The sequence below is a fragment of the Amia ocellicauda genome, chromosome 21 (assembly GCF_036373705.1).
Source record: "Amia ocellicauda isolate fAmiCal2 chromosome 21, fAmiCal2.hap1, whole genome shotgun sequence".
NCBI classification, from domain to species: Eukaryota; Metazoa; Chordata; class Actinopteri; order Amiiformes; family Amiidae; genus Amia; species Amia ocellicauda.
In genome coordinates this window covers 10,042,964-10,068,438 of record NC_089870.1, presented here as the reverse complement: position 1 = coordinate 10,068,438, position 25,475 = coordinate 10,042,964, and the positions used below count along the sequence as shown (strand labels likewise).

The window sequence follows — 25,475 nt, the reverse complement described above, 5'->3', positions numbered from 1 at the left end:
GTTCACAGATACATACAACATGCAGTCACGCTAGAAGTGGAAAGTAATCGACGTTGATGAGGGGAGGGAGGGAGGGAGGACTGCACTACGTGATGCAAGTGTTTTACAGCAGGACCGTAAACTCTGCTGGGGGAGCTGAAAGCTGGCTGCCGTCTGAACAGACTGTCAATAAAAGCGCTCCTAATGAAGGGTGGTATTCATTCCCTTGAATTAGACGTCACAGTGCCCGCCAGCATCTTTATTAACTAGCTGATGTACGCCATGCAATGTGTATCCCATGACACTTTGTGTACACATATATACAGAGAACACAGACACGCATACACACAATGCTCCACACGCATATATACATCTGTTTGTTTTACAGACAGGTATATTTATAACTTCATATCAGCATTAGAAGTACCTACAGAGTAATGGGATGAGCGGACAGCCCACCGCTCAGCTGCAGGAAGTGCTCCACTGTCGCCTGGCTGGATGAAACATTTGAGAACAACATGGTTTAAAATGTCATCACATCGCTCAGATGGGCTTCGCACATCTCCTGCGATTTTCCTCTTCCTTAGATCATCGTCATCATCGCTGCGTTTGCTTTCTTCTGTTTTTTTTTTTTTTGTTTTGTTTTTTCTTTCATTTATTTTTAAAGTCCATATAAAATCATTTACATTTTGGGTAGATGTATGAGTACAAAAGAAAAGGCACTGCCATTTGTTATTCTAAATATACGACTTCACAGCCTCATGCATGCGCATATATAACTTTCTTTTTTTTTTTTTTAACATAGGATATTTTCTTAGAATATAGATGTAAGCCTGCAGTCAATACAGGACATGGGCTCTTAGGAAAAAATCTGCACAGTAAAGCGGTAATATTGTGTTACAGTGAATTCTCAATTTACAACAGAAGTCTCATCCTCAACCATGAAGTCTGGGAGTGGACTGTAATGTGTTGATCACCGAGGTAAAAAGAAAATGACAAAAAAAAAGCCAACAAAACGAAAGTCTTCCTTTGAAACTCAAAACTTGCCGTTAATACACTTCCTCATTAGATTGGCAGCCTCAGTACAGCCACAGTACAACACCAAAGCAAAGTCATCCAAGCCTGGGACACTACAGCTGTCCATTTCCTCAGTCTTTCACTCAGCTATGGATAGTGGGGGCCAGTTTTCCCCTGCATTAGTTGAACAGGTGGGAGATTTGAAGTAAATTAGACTCCCTCACCCCACAACAGTGTACTGAACATGCACTGAAGGCATGATGGGAAAACTCTCCGTCTTCCTGAAGCTCATTGCCAGGTGTGGACAGATTCTAAAGGGACAGTGTATTCATTTATTTGCAGCCCGCCTATTGGCCATTGTGAAGCTGACAATAGGGCATGGTTAGTGTAAAGTAAAGTAGTGTAAAGCAAACTTATACAGTTTTCTAATTCATATTTTTCTCAATTTCAATGAAAATATGGTTTCAGGAGGAAGACAAATAGGTAGTTATTTAAAATTTTCTTCATATTAGCCCACGGAATTACATCAAACCCAGCTCGCGCAGGCAGAACGTCAATGCGTCAGGCAGTTATTTGGAGCAGAGAATCGAATCCCATCATCCCTTGCAACACTGACGTGATTGGCGCTGGAACCTCCTACAGGTATTGAAAGAATCATTCTGGGCTTTGGGTTGCCAGGACAGAAACCTTTATATACCATTAGATAGCACAAAAACGCAAAGGAAAAACAATGATATGTCTCTTTCATAATATAAGTTGAAACAATGAGATTATATTTAAAACAAAAGAAACAAACAAAAAATAACTAAGTTAATATTTGAGATGTACTTATGGTCACCAGCCATAGCAAGTTAATACATACGGTATCTTAAATAATACATCTAGTGAATATAATAATCACCTCTGCAACAGAAATTGGAAAAAAAAAGAATAAATAATTTGTATTTATATGGTACTACCATTAAGTGGCTATAATTACAATGCTATCATTAAACCCTGTAAAGAGTTTACGTGTAACTGCACGTGTAATTAATGCCACTTACGGTTTACCAGCTATGCCAATAGAACTGCTGACAAAGGCAACATGCTTTATAACATTTTGCATTTCCATGCATTTTTAGGCACTGAATGCTAAAGTTGTGGAAAAAGCCTTCAAAATTGTATACAAGGGCTGAACTGCATTAAATCCTAATAGAGGTTTAAGTTCCATTCATGCAATGAACATAGCTTTTGGATTTCTAAATCTGCATGGCTTTCATATACACAGCCAGCATAGTGTTCGACCTCAGATCTCTGACGCTCGAATGCACACTTGACACGATTTAAGGCAGGGAACAAGAGCACTCTCTCCGCCAAAATACCATCACAGACAAATGTAACTGAATCACAACAATTATTTAATTCCAAGACTGCTTCTCTTACACTTCACCCCAATCCATGCACGGTCTAATCTGGACCCGTCAAGAATAGCAGTACTGTACGTTTGGCACTAGGCTGATGCGGAACGCTGTGACCTATAGCTGCCCCCTTCCCACTACTTCTGAGATGCCTGCAGGTCCAGAGACGCAGCAGCCAGGGCTGTTGGAAACTCTGCGACGCACACTGAGGACAGGAACAGCCCAAACGCCGCTCATTTCAGAACCCATCAGAGTGGGTGAGAGTGGACTTCACTTGAGAAGGGATATGGGAATCACTCTGCCGGTGCAGGGACAGTACAGTCTGCGCAGGGCCATGGGAGGGAGGGAGGGAGGGAGGGGATACTGCATTACCAAGAATGGAAAACAGAAGGGGGCACAAATCACAAATGCACAAAAAGAAGATTCAGGAAATCCCTGCCTGCCACAGTGACTGACACAGACATGCCGCAATGTTTCAGAATCATACCCCACATTATTAATTTTCAACAGCCTTCGTGTGTTTGTATTAAGTTTATGTCTATCCTTCCTCGGAGATGTCATTGGACTACACAGAGGTGGCTTCTCAGTAACATTTCCACTTTGTGACTGTGCATTACACGCTGATGATAACTACAGCTACAGTTGAATGCTTTGTAAAGTGAATCTCCCATGTGAAAATTCTGTGTGATGTTTCACCACCACAAGCTGCAACTAATTCAGGCATTCTCCCAAAAGGAGCTCTCTCTCATTGTCACTGGATTCTGCAAATGTACGCAGCTTCACTTTTCTGCAAACTCTGTTGGAGATAGATACCGCCACTTTGAACTTCTTCAGCTTTACAAAGTAGTTTCTCCACAACTGACAAAATCAGATTTAAACAATGTGTACATTTTACTGCTAATCCTGACAATTAAGACAAAACTGGAAATTAAAAAAGACCAGAACAGCTCTAAGACAAACATTCAGCTTTGTTTATAAGGATCATTCATAAAGAAATTACAAAATCGTGCAATTGCACTACACTGTACTTGTCCACCAGGTGGAACTAAAAACACAAAGCTGCGGAGAATAAATAGAAAAATATAAACCCTTTAAGGTTTGGAAATAAAGCTACACTATGCATCAAAATGCTGCTGTTTTCATACTTCCTGTCTGTTTCCATCCTTTTCTTTAACACCACACCCCCCTTCCCTACATGTAGATTGAGTCACTCTGCAGAATTCAGCTATACAGTATGCCTTCTATTACTAGCCAACAGTTAAAAGCTGATGGGTAAAATCCCTCATAAACACACATACTAAACCAATCTCTTTTGGAAAATCAACATAACCGATTAAAACCTACATAGACTTTCATTAAACTCAGTAGCTCAACTCTCACACCCCAGTCTCTCACCAGTTTCCAGCAGCCTCTTATCAATTGATATGAATTAACTCATTAATTCTAATGTTTTTTCCTAAATACACAAGAATCTCAAGATCCAAACCCAAGATCACCTGACTTACAGCATCATGTTTTTCATAGTCACTGCAAACTGCAAAATAACTTTCCGAAACTTATTTCAATGTAGTATAATTCTTATTTAATACAAATTACCCCATATGATTATGAATATAAAGTTATCAGCTCATGTGTTCCTTGCCTACTTCTAATGAAATTAAATGAATAAATTACAAATATACTACTGAAAAAAAAGATTGGATCTGTCCTCCCCCCATACCAGGAGTTCATGCTCAGAAAAGACACCCGTCTCTAACTTGGGACACACCTTGCTTCTCTTCACAGAAGAGAAAGTAGCAGTTACTCCCACCTGCCTCTGGCCCATGTATTTCTTTATCCAAGTAAAATAAAATAAAAAAACTATAAAGTCTTTGCTTTGTGCTTCATTGCAAAGGTGTAAAAGGCAAATACAAATACAAGCAGAGAAAGCCAATCAGGCAATACGAATATGGATTATCTGTAAGTGCAAATGACAACTGCTGGAAAACAGAGGGAGGCAGGTTAACGGATAGAAATCATGGTGACAGGGTGGAGATGGGAACCGAGTCTCTCACAGGAGAGGGGGCAGCAACTCAGACGTGCCTGGGTCTGAATATGACCCAACAAACGCTTGTTTTCCTGGCCAAACTCACAAACCTCTGCTTCGGACCACAAATATGTTAATAACCAACTTAATCCTCCTGCTTTGTCCCTCTATGCATCAAAACTCCTCCTACTCACTCGATTCACCTGCTCCTTCCTTCATCCTGTACCACACTGCCCTGGCAGTCCTACGCATGGCCTTCCCTTAGATCCCTACATAGACAGCAAAATTAACAGCATCTCCTAGTCTCTTTGCCTCAGCTTTATCTGCTGGTTGGAGAAAAAAAACTCCAGGAAAAATAAAACTATTAGCATTTATAATAACATTGCTTAAAAAAAAAAAAAAGAACAACATTCATACCTGAACTTTATAAATGTTTCGGTACCCTTAATAGTTGCAGTTTATGTAAACAATACTTATATATGTATATATCTGCTCTTTCACCCTCTGTACAAAGTTCTTCTCCCAAACTCTCCTTCCTCGTTCATGAAACAATATCCAAACAAACAAAGCGCCGGGTGATTGTTTGGCTGGCTTGTTTGTTTACAGACAAGACTACAGCTCCTGTGATGGGACTCGCATTGTACGAGGAGGCGCCTGCGGGGCCAGCATGGTGTGTCCCATGGACTCACTGCTGCCCGAATTCCAGCAGCCCCTGCTTCGTCATAGCTGAAGGTCTATCGTTTTGACTGGGGCAGTTCTGTTGGTGGTTTATCCAGTATCTAGGGAGACCTCGGAGTAGCTCGTCACACTTTTATCATCATTTAGTGTTTTTTGCTCTTCTTCTTCACCAAACAGTCGTTTATCTTAAGGACCATTTTTCCAAAAAGCCTGGTACTTGTAAACGTGCCATTTTTTTGTTCACAAAAAGTTAGTGTTAATAGTGACAACAAAAAATACCAATGGAGAGCCTTTTGTGAAATGGCGAATGGGGTTTTTGGATGTCCCAGTGCCCCTGGTGGCAGCTGAATAGGTAGGTGGGCAAGTGGGTGACCCCTCTTGACCTCAGGGTGACCTTTCCCATGAATCCTGGCCAGCACTGTCTCCCTGGGCCTCCTCACTCCAACCTCAGATGGTTGATGTCCGATCCACTCCATCTGCCAAATGAACACAAGAACTTTCAGCACAGTGCTTTACATTTATAAGCTGTCAAGACCTTTGATATCAAGACATCATGCAAATTTTAACCTGCAAGGACAAAATGTCCACACTGGACACAGACAAATTAAGTTATTCAATGCCACAATAATAAAGTGCATCAATGTAGTACATCTTTAATGAGATCTTCTGTTAGAAAATGTGAAACTGGAGGACACAATCTATCACCTCTCAAACAAGCAGCATTATTTCCCCACAAAATCTTACCCTGCCTATTGTGCTAGCCTGATGCGGAGGCTAATTTTTAAAATGCCTGAGGCTTATTAATAGAAAATTCAACCACATTATACAGGACTGGTGTAACCAAAGGCAATAACATACGCAGAACATTCCTGGTCAAAAAGAGTCCAAACCAAGCTTGTGCGCACTTCAGAAAATAAGAGCATTATTTAAAGGATTTTTACAGATCCTATTAACCTTCCACCCCCTACCAAAAAAAAAAAAAAAGGTTGATTGATTCTTTGGAGCGGCAGTGGAAATGCCAGAGAGAGCGGCCTGTGTTTCCAGTGCAGGGCCGGCCTGGGGGGGTGCTGGGGGGTGCTGGGGGCTGCTGGCGCTGGGGAGGGGAGCGCACACATGGCACACAAACACTGCCCGGTCTGTTTGCACCAGCCAGTGGCAAGACACATGGGCTGCCGTCTCGCATTCCTGAGCGCACCGCAGCCCGGCCTGCCCACAGCGGCCCCGCTCCGCCCGGGCGCTCGCGGCTCGCACAAAGCCCGGCTTGTCAGCCCGCCCGGCTCGCAGCACTGAGGGCCACTGTGTCTCGCTCGTGAGGCCAGAAATAAGCCTTTATTTCTTTTTTAAAAGCAGGAAATTTACACTGAAATTGTTCCCCCTTTCCCCTTTTGTTTAAAACATCTATGTACACACAGTCTAGACCAACAGAACACTAATGTAATGGTAGAAAAAATAATATGCAATTATTCCTTTCATTCAAAACTTCTTACATTTTTTTACAGTAGTGGTAGTTTAGTATAAATACAAGGAAATCTAAATGTAGTCTAAAGTACCGGTATCCTCTCTCAGTGAACCACAGTTTCCCTCTCTCAATGGCAACATTTCTAAAAGCAGAGATGTGAGCCAAACTGACCATTATGTGTTTTTTTCCCACTTTTAACATTGATACATTGCCCCCTTGTGGCCTGCTGCACCATTGCTCTTACGGGTTTGTTTACCAAGCTAGTCAGGGGAGATGCCCGGCTTTTTAACTGTGTGTCACTTGACGCAGTATCAACAGGAAAGCGTTTGTACTCAAGAGCCATTTAATCCATCAATTAAATGTATTCCAGCTGTTGCAGACCATCACCTCTGCAGGCCAAAATCCACAGTTACTTTTTTTTTCATGTTGATGTTTTTTTTGGTGTTAAATATATCTTTGCAAGCTACATTTATTTCTCACAAGCAGCTCCAGTCAGAGGAGAAACCACGGGAGAAAGTTTTTCCCAACACCACGTCTATGACGCCCTATCCACGGTTCAGACTGCCTTCTTGGCATAAGGACATTACTGTATCTGTAGGGTTATGTTCCCCCTCAGAAAGCCAGGCCTGCCGAGCAGATAATGGACATTAAGAATGAACAACAGACTTCCCTTCGAATAGTCACTGGCTCCTAATAGACTAGCATTGGCCAGCCCTGTTCCTGGAGAGCAGCTTTTTCAGGTCCCTCTAAATCATCAATCACTGGATACTCTGAACATGGGGAAATTTTGACTAATGAAGGACAACAATTGGGCTCAATCAAGCAGCAAATTAATTTAATAAAACAAGACAAAACCACAAATCACTGCTGCTCTCCAGTATCCAGGGTTGGCCGCACCTGTTATAAACCAATAAAGTGTTCCGTGTCCCAGAAGGCCTGAATGCCAGGTATGTTGGCATGGGTTACCTATTCCATTTGAAATGGCACCAAATTCTACTGAAGCTCACCTCCCAGAGCATGCTCCGTCATACTCAGACACAGGGACTCCAGGCGGTTGTTGATGTCGGGCTCCGTTACCGGCACCTGGAACTCTGGAATTCCAAAACAAGCCATTGTTAAAGACATACCAGCGACCACCAGAACAGTTTACCATCACAGAGACCTCAGATAAACTTATGAAGAGACAGAAAGAATAAGCCACCAGGGGCATCCTACCCTTACAGTTCATGGTGACCTTCAAATCAACCAGTTGGGGGCTGAATTTAATCTGATAAACTCTTTCACTTAATGAACGCTCCCAATGTCATCACCTTCACACCGTGCCACGGCAGCCAACAATTCAGTTCAAACAGCCAGGTGTCAGCGGTGCGTAAAATGCCAGTTTGGCACAAAAACAACCCCCTAATTCGATTAAAGAGATAGTGTTTCTCAGACAGTCATTCGCGTCACAGATCCCCACCCCTCTCGTATCACTCCGATAGCCTTAAGCGGTCTTGACTTTAGCTGAGTCAACACAGGCTGGCCTTTGAAAATCCCTTGTGGGGTGGGAGAGCCGAGTTCGGCACTCGCTCGCTGGATGGAACAGTCAACCTGCTATTTTTAGGCATCAAATCCCCCCGCAGTGATGTCTGTGCTTTAATCAATCCATTAATCTGGCTAGCGTCAGAGAGGAGGAGAGGAAAGAGAGTAGGGGCCTGGCTTTGGAGTTGCATATTCTGGTGGATGGCCAACAGCCCCCACAACTGCATGTGCAGTGTGTGTGTGTGTGTGTGTGGGTGAGAATTCAGTGCTGTACGCAGCCCTGCAACTCTCCCTCACTCGCTCTCCCTCCCTCTGTCGACACCGTCAACAGAGGGAGGGAGAACGAGTGAGGGAGAGTAGCAGGGCCGTGGCACCCAGCACAAAGACCCTCATTGTGAGGGGCTGCAGCCTCCTTCACTCGCTCTTCCTGCTGGGCTCCCTTCCTTTCTCTTAATGCTTTGCTTCACTTGTTGCCGATTTAATGCCTGTGGACGCCCTGCTGAGTAATAGCAAGCAGGGCTTGTTGGGACCCATGACAGTGCTAGCGATGGCACAGAGAGCGTCTCCACACAACCCTGCGAGCCTCCAGCTGCCATGCTAACCCGAGACGTTTTTTAAGGGATAAGAACCAGTCTTACACAAGACTGGTAAGGCCACCCCCGTGGGAATGAATGGACCACAATCCTTTGCTTTGAAATGTGGAACTCGGATCAGCTGAGCTCGGCCACCGAGAAGGCGTGTTGTCCTTACCCGCCTGCTGGAACATGACCATAGTGTGTGGGGTGGTGTGGACCGGCAGCGAGCGGGTTCTCTGGACGGAGCTGTGTGTTCGGCTGGGCATACTGTTACTGCCACCGGGGTTGGCAAACCACAGGCCCTGAAAAGAGACACCAGTTCAGACCACTGCTTTAATGGGGGGAGTTTATGACACCAACTGCTTTATGCACAGTATAGAGATAGATAGCTGTATAAGCTGAATCAACTGGTGCTGTTTTCTAGAGAAGATGCAAACACACAAACAACTGGTTAATTCTAATACAAATAAAGCCTTAAAAATGATATTTTCCCTGACCTTTAGATAAAAGCTATTAATAGAGGTGTAAATGTTCTAATACTTGAGGAATTTCCACTTCAAAACAACTCCAAGACACTCGACATGAAGAGTAAAGTAACATTCTCCAATTCAAACATCACAAAGGGCATATCCCTTTTCCTCAGAACAAACTGTAAATGCACATAAACCTGCCCATTATATACCAGACCCCTCTCTCGGTCTCTTTCCCTCTCTCTCTCTCTCCCCCTTCCCGGCCCTCCTGTTCTCTGGGCCAGGGACAAACAGGAAATGCCTGTGCACTGTTCTCACTGCCTCTGCCTAAGCTCCCCTCCCTTTTTCTCATTCCCTTCCCTCCCTCTCTCCCTCTCTCCTCCACCTCGCTCACTCCCCTCCCTCACCCAGCTATTTTGCTCCGTTTCTTCTTCAGCGTTACTCATTCTTTTATTGTTCTTCCATAGCCCTAATAATGTCAAACAGGCCTGTGGAATTTGGAGTGCAAAGCTTCCTAGGACTTCTTCTGACCAGACCGACGGGAACCTCAGCTTAGAAAGGCGCTGAAGGCGAGCTCTTCCACAGCACAGCCTAGTGAGATGCAGTAAAGCAATGCCATTCACTGGATTTATCTATATTCTCCATATTCACCTTTTTCAGGATTTAAAAAATAAATAAGTGGCAATGTAAAATAAAACCAATAGTGATGTTTTAAACTTGCCAAGAGTCAGACCCAATACAAAAAAGCAATCAATTATTGATCAATTATGAGTGTGTGTGTGTGTGTGTGTTGCAGGGCAGGCTGTCTGACCTGTCGGCCTTGTTTCAGGCTGGTGGGGGTGCTGCTGGCGCTGCGCTGCGTTGGTCCCAGGATGCCAGCAGTGCCCAGCAGCCCCAGCCTGGCGGCAGGCAGACTCCGGGACGGCATCTGGAACTGCCGCGGGTTCCTACGGGACGACACCCCTCCACCGACACAGCTCGTGGTTGGTAGAGAGTTGGACTGACCATAACCACGACTGAAACACAAGACAGGCTTAGCTGCGCAACGCTTAAAGACAGTGTAACACTTAGTAACAGCACTGATGTGGAAACAGAGCACTAGAAACAGGGCCATGAATTTTCAACAGGGGGTTGTGAAGGTATGACTGCACTGTACTTTGTTTTTATAGGGCCATTTTGTCGTGTTCAGGAATGTGTTGCATCAGGAGGAATCAAAATGCAGGGGGGATGATATTCAACTGCAGTAAATTAACATTGTATGGCACAAGATAAAAGATTTTAAAATAAATGAAAATCTGTGAAATGCAAATGTGCAGATTGAATGATAAACACCAGCCTGAACAGATTAGGTCAGAAAATGAAAAACTAAGGGTGCTTTTTGGTGGTGCAGTTTAATTTACCAATCAGACTAGAAGAACAAGTGGGGCTGCGCAGCGTTACCTTCTCTGCTGCCGATATCCTGCCATGTCCAAGAGGGATTTCCTCGGGAACGAACGGAACAGCTTCTGCACCTGCTGTTTCCATGACAACAGCCGCTTCTTCTGCGTCTCTGTGAAAGCCTGTGGAGGGAGAGAGAGAGAGAGAGAGAGAGAGAGAGAGAGCGAGAGAGAGAGCGAGCGAGCGAGAATGAGTCAGTGAGAGAGTGAGTCAGCAAAGGGAATTTTAGCTTTACTCGAACAATCCTTTATGTAGGAATGGCTGGGCTGCTTCAAAGATATTGAGAATAAAAGCCAAGTCGAGACATTTTCACATAAGAGAGACTATTCATCTTTAGATTTGTATTCAATGTTGTAAAAGATTCAGGATTCTGAGAGAGTGACTCCCACACTGGGGATTTGTCAATTCTTAACCTCAGGAGAGGCATGCAGCCTATAAATTAAAGTACAGAGAGAAAAACACTTATATCAAAGGCATAAAAACGCTTGTGGTGGGACCATAAATATACAATATACAGTTTATACTGAAGACAAGAAAATAAGTAACAACCCACACTTTGTTGTCATTCGAATTGATATTTAATGATGCTATAGAACCACACAGACTGGTGGTTTGCAGGAGTAGGACGTCTCTAGAGCAGGGGGACAGGGGCGCTTACCTCGTGGAGGAGACATTTGTCAATGAGCTGCAGGTAGGAGCTGATGTTCTCTTCATCAGGCCGGGACACGAGAAGCTGTGTGCAAACTGGAGAGGGAAGGACAGGAGGTGAGGCACGGGCAGGTGTGGACTGGCTCGGGTGACAGAACACGTCCCACTCATTTCCAGTTACCTTTTCCCATGACTCGAGTGAACTGGGCAGGGAGGTCCCCCTCTGCAATCACCGCGCCCCCCGACTCCGCCTCCCCGCCCCCCAGCTGGGAGGAGGGGCTGCCGCCTTTCCTGTCGGAGCCCAGCAGGGAGCGCTGCGCCGAGTCCCCGTTGCTGCTGGCTTTGATGGGCGTCAGGATCATCTGGTGCAGCTCCTGCAGGGGCGTGCGCAGGTTCCCCCCCTCCAGCACATCCTGAAAGAAGCACGACACGCATCACTGAGGAGCTACACCCCAGGGGACATGCAATGGTGACATATAGACTAGATTGGGACATCTATTTATGGGCATCCTTGCTTCACTATAGTTGTTCAAAGCTAGGCCTGCAGAAACAGTCATGGAAGATTCATTAGGAGCTTTAAGGCCAATTCACACTGCCCCAACAGCCACCAGTTGTTGGGTTCTGTTGGGTTGGTGTGATATGCCTGTTGGAGTCAGTTTTTTCCTGATTGAACTTGCTCAATCAGTGTTTGTTGGTGTTGTGTTGTTTGACCAGTGTGCTTTAGTTTTTCAACAAACTTCAAACTATGGTGTAGTGTCCCCAGTTTCCATAACAATGGGGTAGGTTTCCCTGTCATCTCTATGGAAACCCAAGTGTGCTGGCGAGGGACAATTATTATCGCAATCATTTTTTATGTCAAGTCAATTTCTAGACTTTATTTTTTTAATCTTCACCTTTGAATACAGGTAACAACCCATACGTAACAACAGCAGGAATATCTGCAGTGTGTGCAAAAGATCATCAATTTCCAAAACACCATCCAATGCAGCAGTAGCAAGAGCAAAACAAGAATAAAAACAGTTTTGTTGCAGTTTGTTGGCGCAGTGTGAAAATTACAGCTGTTCTTCCAAACATTTTAAACCCAACAGCCAACAAGAGAATGTTTGAATGTTGGTGTTTGTTGGGGCAGTGTTGGGGCCTTTAATGTTCAATAAGTATCGACCTGGAAGGCATTAATTTGTTCAAATGAAATAACTAATTGGTACAATAAAGCAACACACTCATGCACACTCCTTGTTTAAAATCAAGGCTTTCACAAATATTTCAAAAAGGCACAATGATCCTCCGAAAGGGAACAATATGAGCAATAGCAAACGGCAGATTGGGAGCCCTTGCATCGGTGGATTTCAATAACAAGGAAGGCTGTTCACCGACCTTCTCCAGAGAGCGCAGCATGTTCTGCCTCTCCTTCAGCTTCTGGATGCTGATGACGATCTTGTGTCTGGCTCCTTTGGTGACGTTCTGCAGGGTGGAGGGGAGGCACAGAGAGAGAACACAACGTTAATACCAGGCCAGGTCTGCCAGGTCCTTCAAATTTAAAATGCCATGATCTATCTAACTATTCACATCCTTATTCAGTTTGTTCACTGAGGAATTGTAAAGCAATGATACATTTCCTGCCTCTGGTGGTTAATAATTTCTCATTTATTTTCTCTGCGGTAGAGAGGTCAGCGGCCCTGTTGGAAGAGCAAGAGTGAGACGCCGCGACTCACCTGGGACTCCAGCTGCTGCTCAGTCAGTGACATCATCTCATCGTAGGTCATCGTGGAGAAGAGAGCTGCGTACTTGTGCAGACGGAGGCTCTTCAGCCAAGCTGGTACATCTGTGGACAGAGACCCCAAACCATGGATATGGTGTTTCATTGTAAAGAATGGAAACTCAGGATTATATTTTAGCGTTGCATCAACCAACAGCACCAATTAGCACAAAGGCATGCATCAATGTGTGTTGCCTGGGATTAACATTTTCCATTGCAGCTATTTTTGCCAGATCATGATCATGGAGATTGATCCTACTTAAGTAAAGACAATAACTGAAGATCCAACAACTTACAAAATAGGGCTATAGCAGCTGAAAACAATAAGCTGAAAGATGTGAAAATTCACTATATAAACTAGATCTATAAGAGGCTTTTCTAATTCTAAATATTGAACATCTAGAGCCAGAAAATGAACCGAATTGGCATTTTCAAAGGGATTACTTTAGTAGGAATATTTCCCCTGCATATCAGTCTTGAGAAATACAAATGCATTATTGAGTGAAATCCAACAGAAGACTTGAGAGGAACAAAGCTGTGAATATTTTAGAGTCTTATATTAGTTTAATGTCTTAATGATGCATTTGCAATAAGAAGTGTGGACAAATTTGCTGCGTGTGTCTGCACCTCATCTATCTCCTCCGCAGCCTGATTTTTGATGAGTCTAGATGGCTCTATGACAGCTCAACTATATCAGCAGACACAGGCTGAACAGCAGCGAAGATAACACCCCCTCCACAGGCACTGTACAACACTCTGTCTGCGTGACAACACATATGTTTGCAGAATATGACGTACTGTGGCTAACCGTTGACCTTGTTGTTTTCTCTTCCGAAAGGCCTAAAGGTAATGAAAGGGTTTTACTGCAGAGTACAGTGCACATAAATATAGCATTCCCATTGTCCCCAAGGAGCAACAAGTTAAACATGAAAATAGTGCAGCTCTGTTGCATCTTTCCTAAAGGGCCCGCAGCCTGTAATATGTGCTTTTCATATGATTTTCCCATTCAAGTGTGAGAGTCAAGACCATACCAATACACTTCTATCTCTAGTCACACTGAAACGTCCTTAGAATATTAGAAATATATGCTGTTTCATGTAATTATCATCACCCCCTTCCTTCTAAAGCTAACAGGCTGATCTTTTCTAAACAGGATTTACTGGCAGACGGTTTAATTAACGATCTAAAATACCCTGCACATGTATATACAGACCGAATGTTTCTACTCCAGTGGAGGTTAGATATGATGCCCAATATGATCCTACCTCTAATTGGCTCGTTATTTGTATGGACTAAAAAACAAACAGACAAGCAAAACAGCTTTTCATATTTGAAATGGGAGATGCACGTACATATTTCAGTACAAACCATCTCTGTGGGCGACAATCTTACTGCCCCCTTAATATCTCTTCTGTCAAAACTCTGCCTGTTGATTTTTAGCCCCACCACAGCCTGCAGCTCTGCCTTGAGGCCTGCAGTGCAGCTACGAGCCGGGCCCCTCTCGGCGGCGCAGTGCACTGTGGGCAGTGGACTCACCCCTCATACCGCTGCCCTCCTCGTGGAATGTGCTGCGGTGTGGCGTGACGCTGAGGGCGGGGTTCTCCTCCAGGTGCTCGCTGCCCCCGCTGCCCGAGGACGCCACACTGCTCTGGGGGGAAAGGGGCGCATGGTCGGGGGCCAGGCCGCGCACTCGCAGGTCCTCCTGGGACAGCCAGCCATGGCCGAGGGGCTGGCTCGCGGGCACGTTCATCGGGGGAGTGAGGGATACGGAGCGTTTCAGGGGGCTGTGCTGCCCGGCAGACAGGACTGCAAGACACAAACAACACGGCACAGCGGCACGACCGTGAGCCAGGGCCTACCGAGGGCTGGGGATTGCGATGCGCCTAACAGGGGGGTTTTCAACAAAGTGACAGAGCGCCGACTGCCTCACGGTGGACGCAGGTACATCAACATCTTCCCAGAGTTTAACGCATTGATCCGAATAGGAGAGAAACGAGTGCTAATGCTAATGCTTCTGTCTGACAGACAGACCCTCGTGCCCGAGTTGACAGAGATGTGTCTTTAAAATGTATGAAAAGCTGTGGCTAAACTGACTCCTGATTTGGCTCTAGTTTAGCTACATGTGCAGGTATGGCTTTTAGTCTTTAGTCTTTTAGGAGAGATGCTCACAAGTTGAAATAAAAAACATGAATATAGAAGATTTTAAAATAAGGTATGGTCCTATTATGTGTCAGTATTTTCCAGCCCAGCAGTAACTGTTTGGGCTATGTATAGGTCGTCACTGCTCATCTAAAATAGGTGCCCAGCTAACATTACAAGTTCCAGTGCCTTAATATTAACAATTTTCCCTAAATACAGTCCTCCACAAAGCAGACCTTACATGGGAAGGGTGAGGATGGCATACGGAGCACAGCTGGCTGTGGGGTGGAGATCAGACAGTCACCTGTGAGCATAACTCACTCCCAATCGCAGCAACTACCTTTTTCTGAGCAGACAAACCCATGGCTGTAAAGACCAAACAATTTCACTCTGGGCATAATGATTAATGCTATATGCTACGGTTACTCTCGATTAAAGGGCTCTTATGAAATGACAACCTGAAAAATCAATTTCTCTTCATAAAGTCACTCAGGTTCTCTGAATCTGGTACCCCATGTTATTACTACCAGTACCAGACCATTATGAGGGCTGCAGTATTTGTAGGCTCTCATACATTGCAGACAAAATTGGTTATTTTATTGACCCACAAATGACTAAATTGTCATTATTGAAAAAAAACAGCATGAAACTGCCCTGATTATCTGCAATGTTCAATATATAAGGCATTCATTTATTGTTATGGTACCCGTGGAGCCACTGTATTTCAGAGGAAACCCTGAAGATGTCTTCTAGGGAACTTATGAATTGAAAAGTGCCCACAAGATTCCCTCTCCCAATTTTATCAGTATTTTATGGCGAGTTCATTCTGAATGACTGAAGGTAAAGGATTACAATATTGTAAGAAGAGCTCGTGCTGCAAGAGGTTTACAGCTTTAAAGGTGCCATTATTTATATCCTCAGCTGTTTCCTTCATCAAAATAAAGCCTCTTGCATTCTTCGCTGTAAATATCCTGCTCTAACCACAGATATGCTCAAAGTGAATATTTCTGAAGCTCCTCCTTTCCCGTACAGAAGCCTGCATTGGAAGATGACTGTACTTAACACTGAATTTAGGAAATGGTAACTAAGTTTCAGTATATAGTCCTGTAATAAGTTTTAATGCACACTGCTGTAGACTATGGACAGCCTAATGAAGAACAGTTTGAACAAAAAATAAAATCTGCTATTCAGCCCCATTGGAAATCAATCCAAAATACAAATATAGAACCCTATATCTACCAACCCAAAAAGCAAAAGCCAAGCAGAAAAGGCCTCAGGGTGGACTCACTGGTGTTGGTCCCACTGCTGGTGCCCACGGTGTTGATGGTGGAGGGCATGGAGGAGGAGGGGTAGAGCGAGAGGTGCCCGTTCTCACAGCCCTGTTGGTGGTGCCAGCCGCCGCTTCCCCCTCCACTGCTGCCACCCAGGCTGGAGTCCCGCGGACTCTGCCAGCCGTTAAGGCGGTCGTCCGAGCCGTAGCGCTGGTGGTGGGGGTAGAGATGGCCATGCTGATGAAGGGGAGTGGGGGTGCGCTCCAGCGAATCGCTCCCCCCCCGCGCTGCCGCCCGCTCCTCCAGGTGGTTCAGCCACAGCGCCAGGGCAGCCCGGTCCTCCAGGGAGGTGGCGGGGTGGATCAGAGCGTAGGACAGCAGTTGGCGGCTCTCCTCCAGGTGGCGGCCGTGCTCGATGGTGTGGGCCAGGATTTTGGGCAGCAGGCGCATGTACTCTCCCTTGGCCTCGATGTTCCCTGGCTTCAGCAGGGGCAGGTGAGTCAGCACCAGGGAGATCACCCGCTCCTTGGGTTCGCCTTGCCACTGGCTGATCAAAACTGGAGCACAGAGAGAGAGGAAGAGAGAGAGAGAGGAAGAGAGAGAGAGAGGGCAAGTCTGTCAGACGAGCAGCAAGGAGAACCACCAAGTCCTTGGATTCAGTCTCCAATCTATTCCACCCCCAAGGTTTAGAGGAATACAGAAGCCCCTTCAGCTCCTGACTGCTACTTAGCTGGCTTTGCAACTGTCGCTCTGGAACTCACCCCGGCTTTAATAAGGCACACAGTTCAATGTATTCTTGGGGATGGTCGGTATTGAAAAAAACAGCAAAAAAAAAAAAAAAAAACATGACATGAGCCCAGTTACTCAAACTAGACCCTTGAATATAAAATCGATAAACTGTTTAAAGCCACACATGGTAAAGAGGAACGAGGAATGGAGGAGTCATCATCTTATTTTCTACTTAAGTTAAAATAGAAGCTAAAGCACGGTGTTAAGGCCCAAGCCGCAGGTCTATAGATATCCAGGGTCATGTTGTCTATTGTTGCCTGGTTGAGAGAGAAGGCATACCACAGGAACAATCATTCCAGCAAGGGTCTGCAAAGGCTATAGATACGACAGGTCAGGGCATAGACATGGTCCCTACGAAAATAGAGTGTTTCGTACATACAAAGGAGCTAAGAGATAATAAAAAGTCAGAAAGCATAGGTGAGATTTGCGCTGTCTGTACAGGATCTTCTTGATCTTCATGAGCAAGATGTGACACACGGACTGTTATAGGCTGCAGTTCTACGCATTCATCATTTAGCATTTTGAAGTCCAGTTCCAAATAGGACCTAAACATCATGGTGGAGCGCTGACTAGTTTGTGTTTCTTCTCACGAAGGGACATGGTTGGAGGTCTGTCCGCCCCACCCCGGAAATATGTTGAATTCTGGTAGTCAGCAGGTGGGAGTAACGAAGTGTTAAAAGGGAGAGTCTACAGCACTGAAGGCCATGTGTTTATCTCGTATGGTTATTTACCTACAGAAACCTGCGCCTGCATCCAAAAAATGAATAACAGATTAGTTGCTACGAATATTTAAAATGTATTTGCATCAGAAGACCCTCGAGGGCTTGTCTATGCTGTAAGGAATCTGCAAGTGGGGAGATTTGCACTGGTAAAATTGCACAATTAAGGAAAAATCCAGGCTCCCCCAATGCTCTTGGGTATTTTCCCAATTCACAGAAAGTGGACACAGATGTCTGATGGGAGGGGGAGGGGTCTATGAATGTCTTACATCAACTGCATTGCAAAATCCATTGATAAAGACTAGTGAACAGGTAGTGTGTGCAACCTGTTTTGGGAAGGAATGCTTGAATCACCTCCAAGACAGGTTCAGGTGTGGGGCAGCAGAGCCGTTACCCTGGAATGTGAGAAAGTGAATGTGTACTCCGATGTCACCATGTATGGTAATGAACAACTCCCATTGGCTGCTTTGGAAAGTGGGGTGGTCACTCTAGGAGTTGGAGTTGGACAGAGGAACAACACAAAGACAGAGATTGTCAATCAAGACTTGGTACACAGTGTACTTGTATACACTGTGCTCTAGATTTCTGTAATAATTCACATTTAAACGGAATCATCTTCGTTAGAGTGGCAGATATTTGTATTAAAATTAAGTATTTTATTTTACAATACGTATACATTAATAAATGTAGAGCAGGGTATACGCAATATGGCGTATACCTGCGTATGCCCTCAACTACATCACTGCCTAACAATACGGTTTATTGACAAATAAGGGGAAGATGAGCTTTGACTCTGCTTATAGCTGCTGTCCTCCATATCAACCTTTCATTTTAATATCAAATGAATGTGGCTAAATAAGCCACTTACCGAGATTCCTTACTGACACATTCCTTTCTAAAATGCTCACGGGCGTTTTATGTCTTCTTGTGATTTATATCTGAACTCTGCTGGAGTAAGAATACAAAGGTGATGACCTATTTAGCCATACAAGGAGCAACTAATTACCAAATCAAAGGGACTGTCAGTTCTCAACTCTCAGTAAAACCACACTGGGGAAAGTTTATGGCCCTATAAGTCTTGAACTTCTGTGTTTACAAGGCGCAAATGTCACCTAATGTGGGCAGATTAGAACTGGGACTTCTCACATAATTACGTGTCCTTTCGGTGGCCTTTTCAGGCTCAGCCATTTATACAGTGCAGCGAGAAGGACTGCCACTTGGCTGGAACTGAGATTCTTCTGCTCCGCCTAGTGGTGAACCCATTGTGTGTAAATATTGGCTGCATGGAGAACCCAGGAGTCAGTCTCTGTACGCACACCCTGATTTTACTGCCCAGTCAACAGGTATTACAGGACTTAATCATACTTATCATAAAAAAATATCAGATTAGTCAGATACTCTCCTTTGGTCCAAAAGTAAAATATTAAACTTCGGCTTACATGTTCAGGAATGCATCGTAAATTGCTTACAGGAATAAAATATTTAATATCCTAAGGACAACGTTTCTACCTTTTTAAGAAGAAATTAGCAGAAGGAAGAGGATTAAAACCCTGACCAGTGAGTGTCGGGACAGAGAAGTGAATTAATTGAATATCAGACCCATATACGTCCTTGATCTAAATCAAAGCAAACCAAACAGCCTGAAAGCAAGTAGCTCACAAATTCACAAAGGTTTATGTATTAGATCAACTGGAAATAAATAAGATGGGTGATTATTATGGAAATAAGGGGAAAAAATTAAATAAAAAGAGAAACATTAGGTACACCATAAGACCCCCATCATGCGATATCCATTTCAACATGGGTGCTGCTAAGCTCATGACTCTGGGATCTTCTGAATTTAGCTGGTAATCAAGTCCTCATGACCTACAGTAACACCCTCCTCCTAAAATTAGAGCCATCAATTTGACTTGGCCTCTGTCCTGCCTCCCATCATGCCCTCCCTCTCTGGCTGCTGGCTCGCTCCTTTCCTTCCAGCATCCCTGGATCCTGACAGCCACACTCCACCACAGGGATGCTGTCAATCTACCTCCATCCTCCTCATTGTCCACAATCACTGACACACACACACACACACACTTCTTCCTGGCTACTACCCCCTTTGCCTTAACTCCCCCTCCCAGTCTCCATGCAATACAGCGACACATTCCCTTCTGTTGCTGCCCTCTAATCTTACATCTTACATCTTACTCCCCTCTGCCCTCCCGAATGCTGACCAAAATACAGAGCCACACAGACTTAAGGAAAGATTTCTCATTCTTACTGTGACCTCCAAAACCTTGAGCAACTGCTGCAGAGACAAAGAGCAACTATGAACCCCAGACACCACCTCCACACTTCCTTGAAACCACTTAAAGTAAGTCACATCCCAAGAGTAGCAGTAGCTCTGCAATTTTATTGCAAAATCATTTGATACTACTTGTTAAGCTATCACTGCTGTTCATGTATAATATGGATAAGATCCACAAGACCTACTTATACAGATATTCCATCCATAAATATTTCTGAGAACATATCCATTAGAATTGGTTTCCAGGAGTCTACAAAAGTGTGAAAACAACTAGCCTAGGTCTACTGGCTCTAATATTAAAGCTAAAGGGAATGTTCTATGGTGACAAAACCGCTATGAATATGATCAGTGCTGCATCAGAACATTTCAATTTACTAAATGCTATTTTCAGTTTAAAGATTCAAGGCCTATTACCATGGAAGGTCTGATCAGAGTGACTGTGAGGGCAGCACCAGAAACGTCTTGTGATTCTGGACTAGTACAAGTAACCCCTTTGATACTGATACTTCAAAAACAACCAGTCAAGCTAAAGAAGAAATTAGTTTAGTTACAGTACTTACATTACAGCATGTGTCTGTTTAGCAAATTCCTGTATCGATGATGAATTCCGTTACTCAAGTTCTTGTAATAAAAGAAAGTCAAATAATAATTTAAAAATGGATTAAACTTTATAGTAAGTGGTGGTAAACTCCAACAAAGTCTGAGGTGGAAGTGGCCTACATGATAAACGTGAGCCGGATGAAATCACTGGAATGTAATGGGAACTATTTCAGTTTGTGTAATTTGTCCCACTCACTTTAAAGTACTAACCTCATCCCACTCAAAGCCTTACGACACGCTGGAGAGCTGATGAGGGCAATGGAAACTGTGAGCCGCCCCCGTGCGCTGCGTGATAACAGAGCCAGGTCTATAGCCGACCTACAGACACAATAGACAGTACTGCTTTACAGCGGCCGACACCGTGACTCACTTCAGTCCCGCACTGCCAGAGTGAGCATTATTCCATATTTAACAGCTTCCCTCTCTGAAACGGTAGCAGCATTTCAATATAAGCGAGTATCGGGAATCTGTGAATCACACAATCCCCAAAGCAGAAATCCTCCACTCCTCTGAGAAACACAGAGCATGGTGAACTCTGAATGGCATGGTAAATAAACCGCCAAAGGGTGTTCCTGTCAGAGATTGCTACAATCTGCTGTAATTTGCACTTGCCGTTTCTTTTTCCAAAAATAGAACCTCATTTAAAAATATCGCCAAAATAGTAAACAATTCCACTTGCTTCAAAGACAGCCACCAGAAGAAGCAAAATACCCAGAATCCTCTTCTCCTGCTTCTCTTGCTGGTCACATCTCAAATCCCAGCTTAGCCTACTCCTGCTGTAGTTTTTCTTCACATCTTAGCAGGCTGTACAGTACGTGTCAATATTACTTCTGCACACTGTTAAATTTCCACACATCTGAGCAACTATTAAGTCCAGGAGAAGACTGTGCTGCGACACAATCAATAGGTTGCTTTTTAATACACAAACAAACACATTATCCTTAGTATTGCAAGAAAATATTTTGCTGAATCATTGTTTAAAGACGCTGAACAATAAATCTATGATCTTTCATTTGTACACTTCTCTGACACACACAGTTTAGCCATTCATTCAGATCTGTTAAACAAAGTGAGCCCTGGTTGTGTGCTTGTTTTCACAAGTTAGGAGATACGTTCATATCTCAATTGGATCAGTATGCCAAGGTATTGCAATACGATAAGAGGACTAGTTTTGAATTGATGGTTTTGGTCTCTGGTAGAGTCCCTTTAGCAGACACCATTCCTACCTCCATTGAGTCATTCTTATTTTTGAACAAGGTTTATAAGACTGATTCTCCTGGTATCCTAAAAGCTGAAAACCACACAAACACATATACACAAATACCAGCATAGGAGAGACAATCTACATTTAGCAGACACATGATTCCTGGTCTAAAAATAGGCATTCCATAGCACACATTGCCAATATTAGCGAAGGGAAGATAATGCCCTAATTATAATGGAGTATCAGAGAGCAGATCCACTACTGGCAGGAAGCAAAAACACAAGTGTCCTGAGTTGGTGAAACAGGAGGGAATAAGTTGTCACAACACTTCACAAAACAAACATTTCCATTACCAATGCTTAACTTTTTCCACTGCTCCCTCCCTCCCTCCAATTGTTACAAGTTTTGCACTTCCTGCCATTTTCATCTCGTCTATTCTATTTTAAACAAGATGAAGAGACTCTTCTCCCTCTCGGTCCGAGCTGTATTTAGTATTATCTGCACACTGAATAAATAATATGACATTCCTTGTCCAGATGACATTTTTCAGAAGGGAGAATCTTAAACACAGACACATGCTTACAATACCGCGGTGAGAAGAAATGAGAAATCTGTTATCTGTTAACAAGGAGGGATTCTTAAACCGGGGGACAAAATATTCTGTAAACAAAATAAAACAGAGATCATTCCAACCTTATATATAGTATTACCTATGTAAATGAGGCTTTGTGGTTAATGTATGTTCAAAGCAATTAGAATGTGTAACCTTAATGCTGTTTACAATGCAAAATCAGCTTTTTCTTTTGCTCTGGATGTCAATTCATTCAGAGCAAAGCTATGGTTACACTGACCCAGATTAACATTACCACAGTACTACTTATCCTCCAGCAGAGTTAACACCAGGAAGATCCAAACTTTCAAAAGAGGAGCAGGCCGAGCAAACTGTTCCCCAGTTCAAGTGCTTTGTGACTTCAACACTGATCATAGTGATGTCATTTTTCTAGAAGCAATAAATTCATAGGAATGCCAACTAGTAACAATAATGGAAAAAAAGGGGGGATGGAGGGAAAAATAAAAGCCGTTTGGAAATGTGAGGCCGCACGCTCCCCCACCCATCGCTCAGACTCCCAGCTCCAGCTCAGCACAGAGGAATGTGCTGGCATACCACAAGTCCGGCTGAAGAATGCGCAGTTTCCGACTTACTGCACAGCATCCGAAACGGCCCTGGTTAGACACATACTTTCTCTTTGAGATCACCCAGCCCCAATGATAACAAACACTTCCTTAAACGGCCTCCCCATTTCTGACCTGCTCCACCACAAAAAAAAAAAAAAAAAAAAAGGGTTCTACTCGAAGGGAACGAACTACAAAGCCTCTCCCTGCATAGTAAAGGGTACACTACTCAGTAGGTCAGACATAAAGTAGGCAAAAGAACTTCTGTTTTGTCAGTTAGGGACAGAGGTGGGGAGTATTTATGCTGAACAATCCTGAAGAATAGTGGGGTTACAGTACCTTGACAAGTGGAGAAGGGAGCAAGGTATTTAACCATTTCTGGCATGAGCTTGGCAATGAGGAATGCTTCAAACAAAAAAGAAAAACGTGCACAATTATGGCCTGGACCTGGCTCTTCAGGAAATGAAACTGCCAGGGCTCAGTGCTTGGCCAGTGAAGGCAGCATTGTAATGGTAACCTGTAAAGACTGCTAAATTAGAAGATGACTGCTTAGAGAATTGAGTCACCCATCTCTCTTAAAAGAGCACTACTAGACTAAGGGCTGAGTTCTTTAGTTTGTTTCCTGAAACTTTATAGTCTACTACTATTAAGGCAAATCAGAAAAGACCTGGAGCTGAGTAGTTCACCTCATAACTGTATTATCACCATTTCTATTTATTTCATTTTCTTCAACTCCTTCGTCTGTATAAAGCAAGAGTCACAATCCTTGAGCTTGACTCATACATGATGCCCCATTGCTTACTCAAAATAGATCCACTACAGGAATGACTCTGTAGGTGTACCAGCCCAGATGTGGATGTAGGTCAGTGGAGACCCTTTCCATGATCCTCCCGTGGGCGGCATCTGAACTTCAACCCTACCTCCTTACTGCAAAAAAAATTAAAAACGAAAAGAAAAAGTCTCCTGTAGCCCTTTGATTCTGCACTTGTTTTTCTTGACGTTCCAATTATATTCCTGACCTCGACGTTTGAAATAGTAGCTTGGGTTAACTATCTATTGCACTGAGTTGGGTGGACACCTGCTACCGTCAGTCGAGAGAACAGCCAGGACGGCACCCACTCCGTCCGGCAGCAAGTCACCGGCATGGTTTATATTGTTCTTGAAGGACAACACAGATGCTGATCCAGCTACTGGATTATGACACATCCCAGAGACATTTCAGGGAATCACACTTTTACATCAGAAAAAAAATAAGTGGAAAGAGGTCAAAAGAACCAGATTAAAAAAAACAATTACATTATTAAACCTTTTGTCATTTTGTTTCGATTCCACAGAACGGTCAAGAAAAATCAACCTAGTAATTTAATACACAATGTCTTTAATTTTCTACCTAGGTGATATAGTTGGCCATCATTCATTTCACATTGGATAGCATAAACCCTCCATCTCTAAGCTCACATCGATTGTGTGGCATTGATTGTGCCTGTTCTGGGAATGAAGAAAGGCATTTTATTAATAGAAAATGCACATCACTATTAAATCTCCATTTATAGCAACATAAAGCCAAGACATTAGATTGCCATGGACATTAGTATGTGTGTACTAAAGTAAGAAGGCATCTCCTAACATTACAAACCTATCAATTTCTCAGCCCCCAGGTTCTCTCCTCAGAATTTATACACCCTCGCCAATGGTATTAATATGGTAACACTGCACAGTGCTCAAAACATGCGTTTCCCAAAAGAATCTCGGGCTTGTGAGGTGGACACAGGAGAAATAAAATGCTTGAAACTTTAAATCAGATTTCAACTCCTGCTGTTAAACCACAATACTCTTTTCTTCAGCGATAGAAACTAACACTGTTCTGACAAACACAAAGAACTGCACATAATATCTCGCCATGCGATAGTAGTTTAAGTCCTACCTGTTGCAGTAGCAAAGGCTACAAGTATCTGTATGGCTTCAGATGTCGCAGTCTTAACTATGTATGGAATGCAAGACTCTGAAGTCTGAATACTATGAAATCCCAGACCTCTATTTAAGGAAATGGCTGGGCCGGTTTTACTTGCTGCCCTCCTTCTTTTTGAAGAATGATTATTATTTTCCTATCTGGCAAAATACTTTAACTCTCAACCTGTTAGGAAACTGTAAAAGTACGCTCTTCCACGGAGGGGTTACAGAAGCAGTTCAGACCCAGAGCGCTGAAAACGCAGCTGTGTTCTAGGAAGCACTTTGCCTTAAAATGAGTACTTGCCATCTCCTGTTTGGTTACAGTAAGAACAGGCCCTGTGTCTTAATAGGGCAGCTCTTAACCAAAGGTCAGCTTT

At 43.7% G+C, this 25,475-nt stretch overlaps 1 protein-coding gene across 3 annotated transcripts in view; it reads right to left on the bottom strand.

Annotated features, from left to right (window-relative positions):
* Positions 1-753: 753 nt before the first annotated feature.
* The window catches only part of samd4a (sterile alpha motif domain containing 4A), a 35,118-nt gene continuing 10,396 nt past the window's right edge, over positions 754-25,475 (bottom strand). Inside the window, exons 3-14 of one of the 3 annotated variants that reach the window (XM_066694743.1) lie at positions 16,391-16,930; positions 14,500-14,769; positions 13,762-13,803; positions 12,920-13,029; positions 12,582-12,668; positions 11,389-11,620; positions 11,218-11,303; positions 10,563-10,681; positions 9,934-10,138; positions 8,828-8,954; positions 7,564-7,647; positions 754-5,573 (exon numbers count right to left, since the gene is read on the bottom strand). In XM_066694743.1, coding sequence (XP_066550840.1) covers positions 5,545-5,573; positions 7,564-7,647; positions 8,828-8,954; positions 9,934-10,138; positions 10,563-10,681; positions 11,218-11,303; positions 11,389-11,620; positions 12,582-12,668; positions 12,920-13,029; positions 13,762-13,803; positions 14,500-14,769; positions 16,391-16,930 — 1,931 coding nt within the window. In that variant the 3' untranslated portion in view covers positions 754-5,544. The remainder of the gene's footprint in view (positions 5,574-7,563; positions 7,648-8,827; positions 8,955-9,933; positions 10,139-10,562; positions 10,682-11,217; positions 11,304-11,388; positions 11,621-12,581; positions 12,669-12,919; positions 13,030-13,761; positions 13,804-14,499; positions 14,770-16,390; positions 16,931-25,475) is intronic. The other 2 variants (XM_066694744.1, XM_066694745.1) reach the window with 2 other exon arrangements.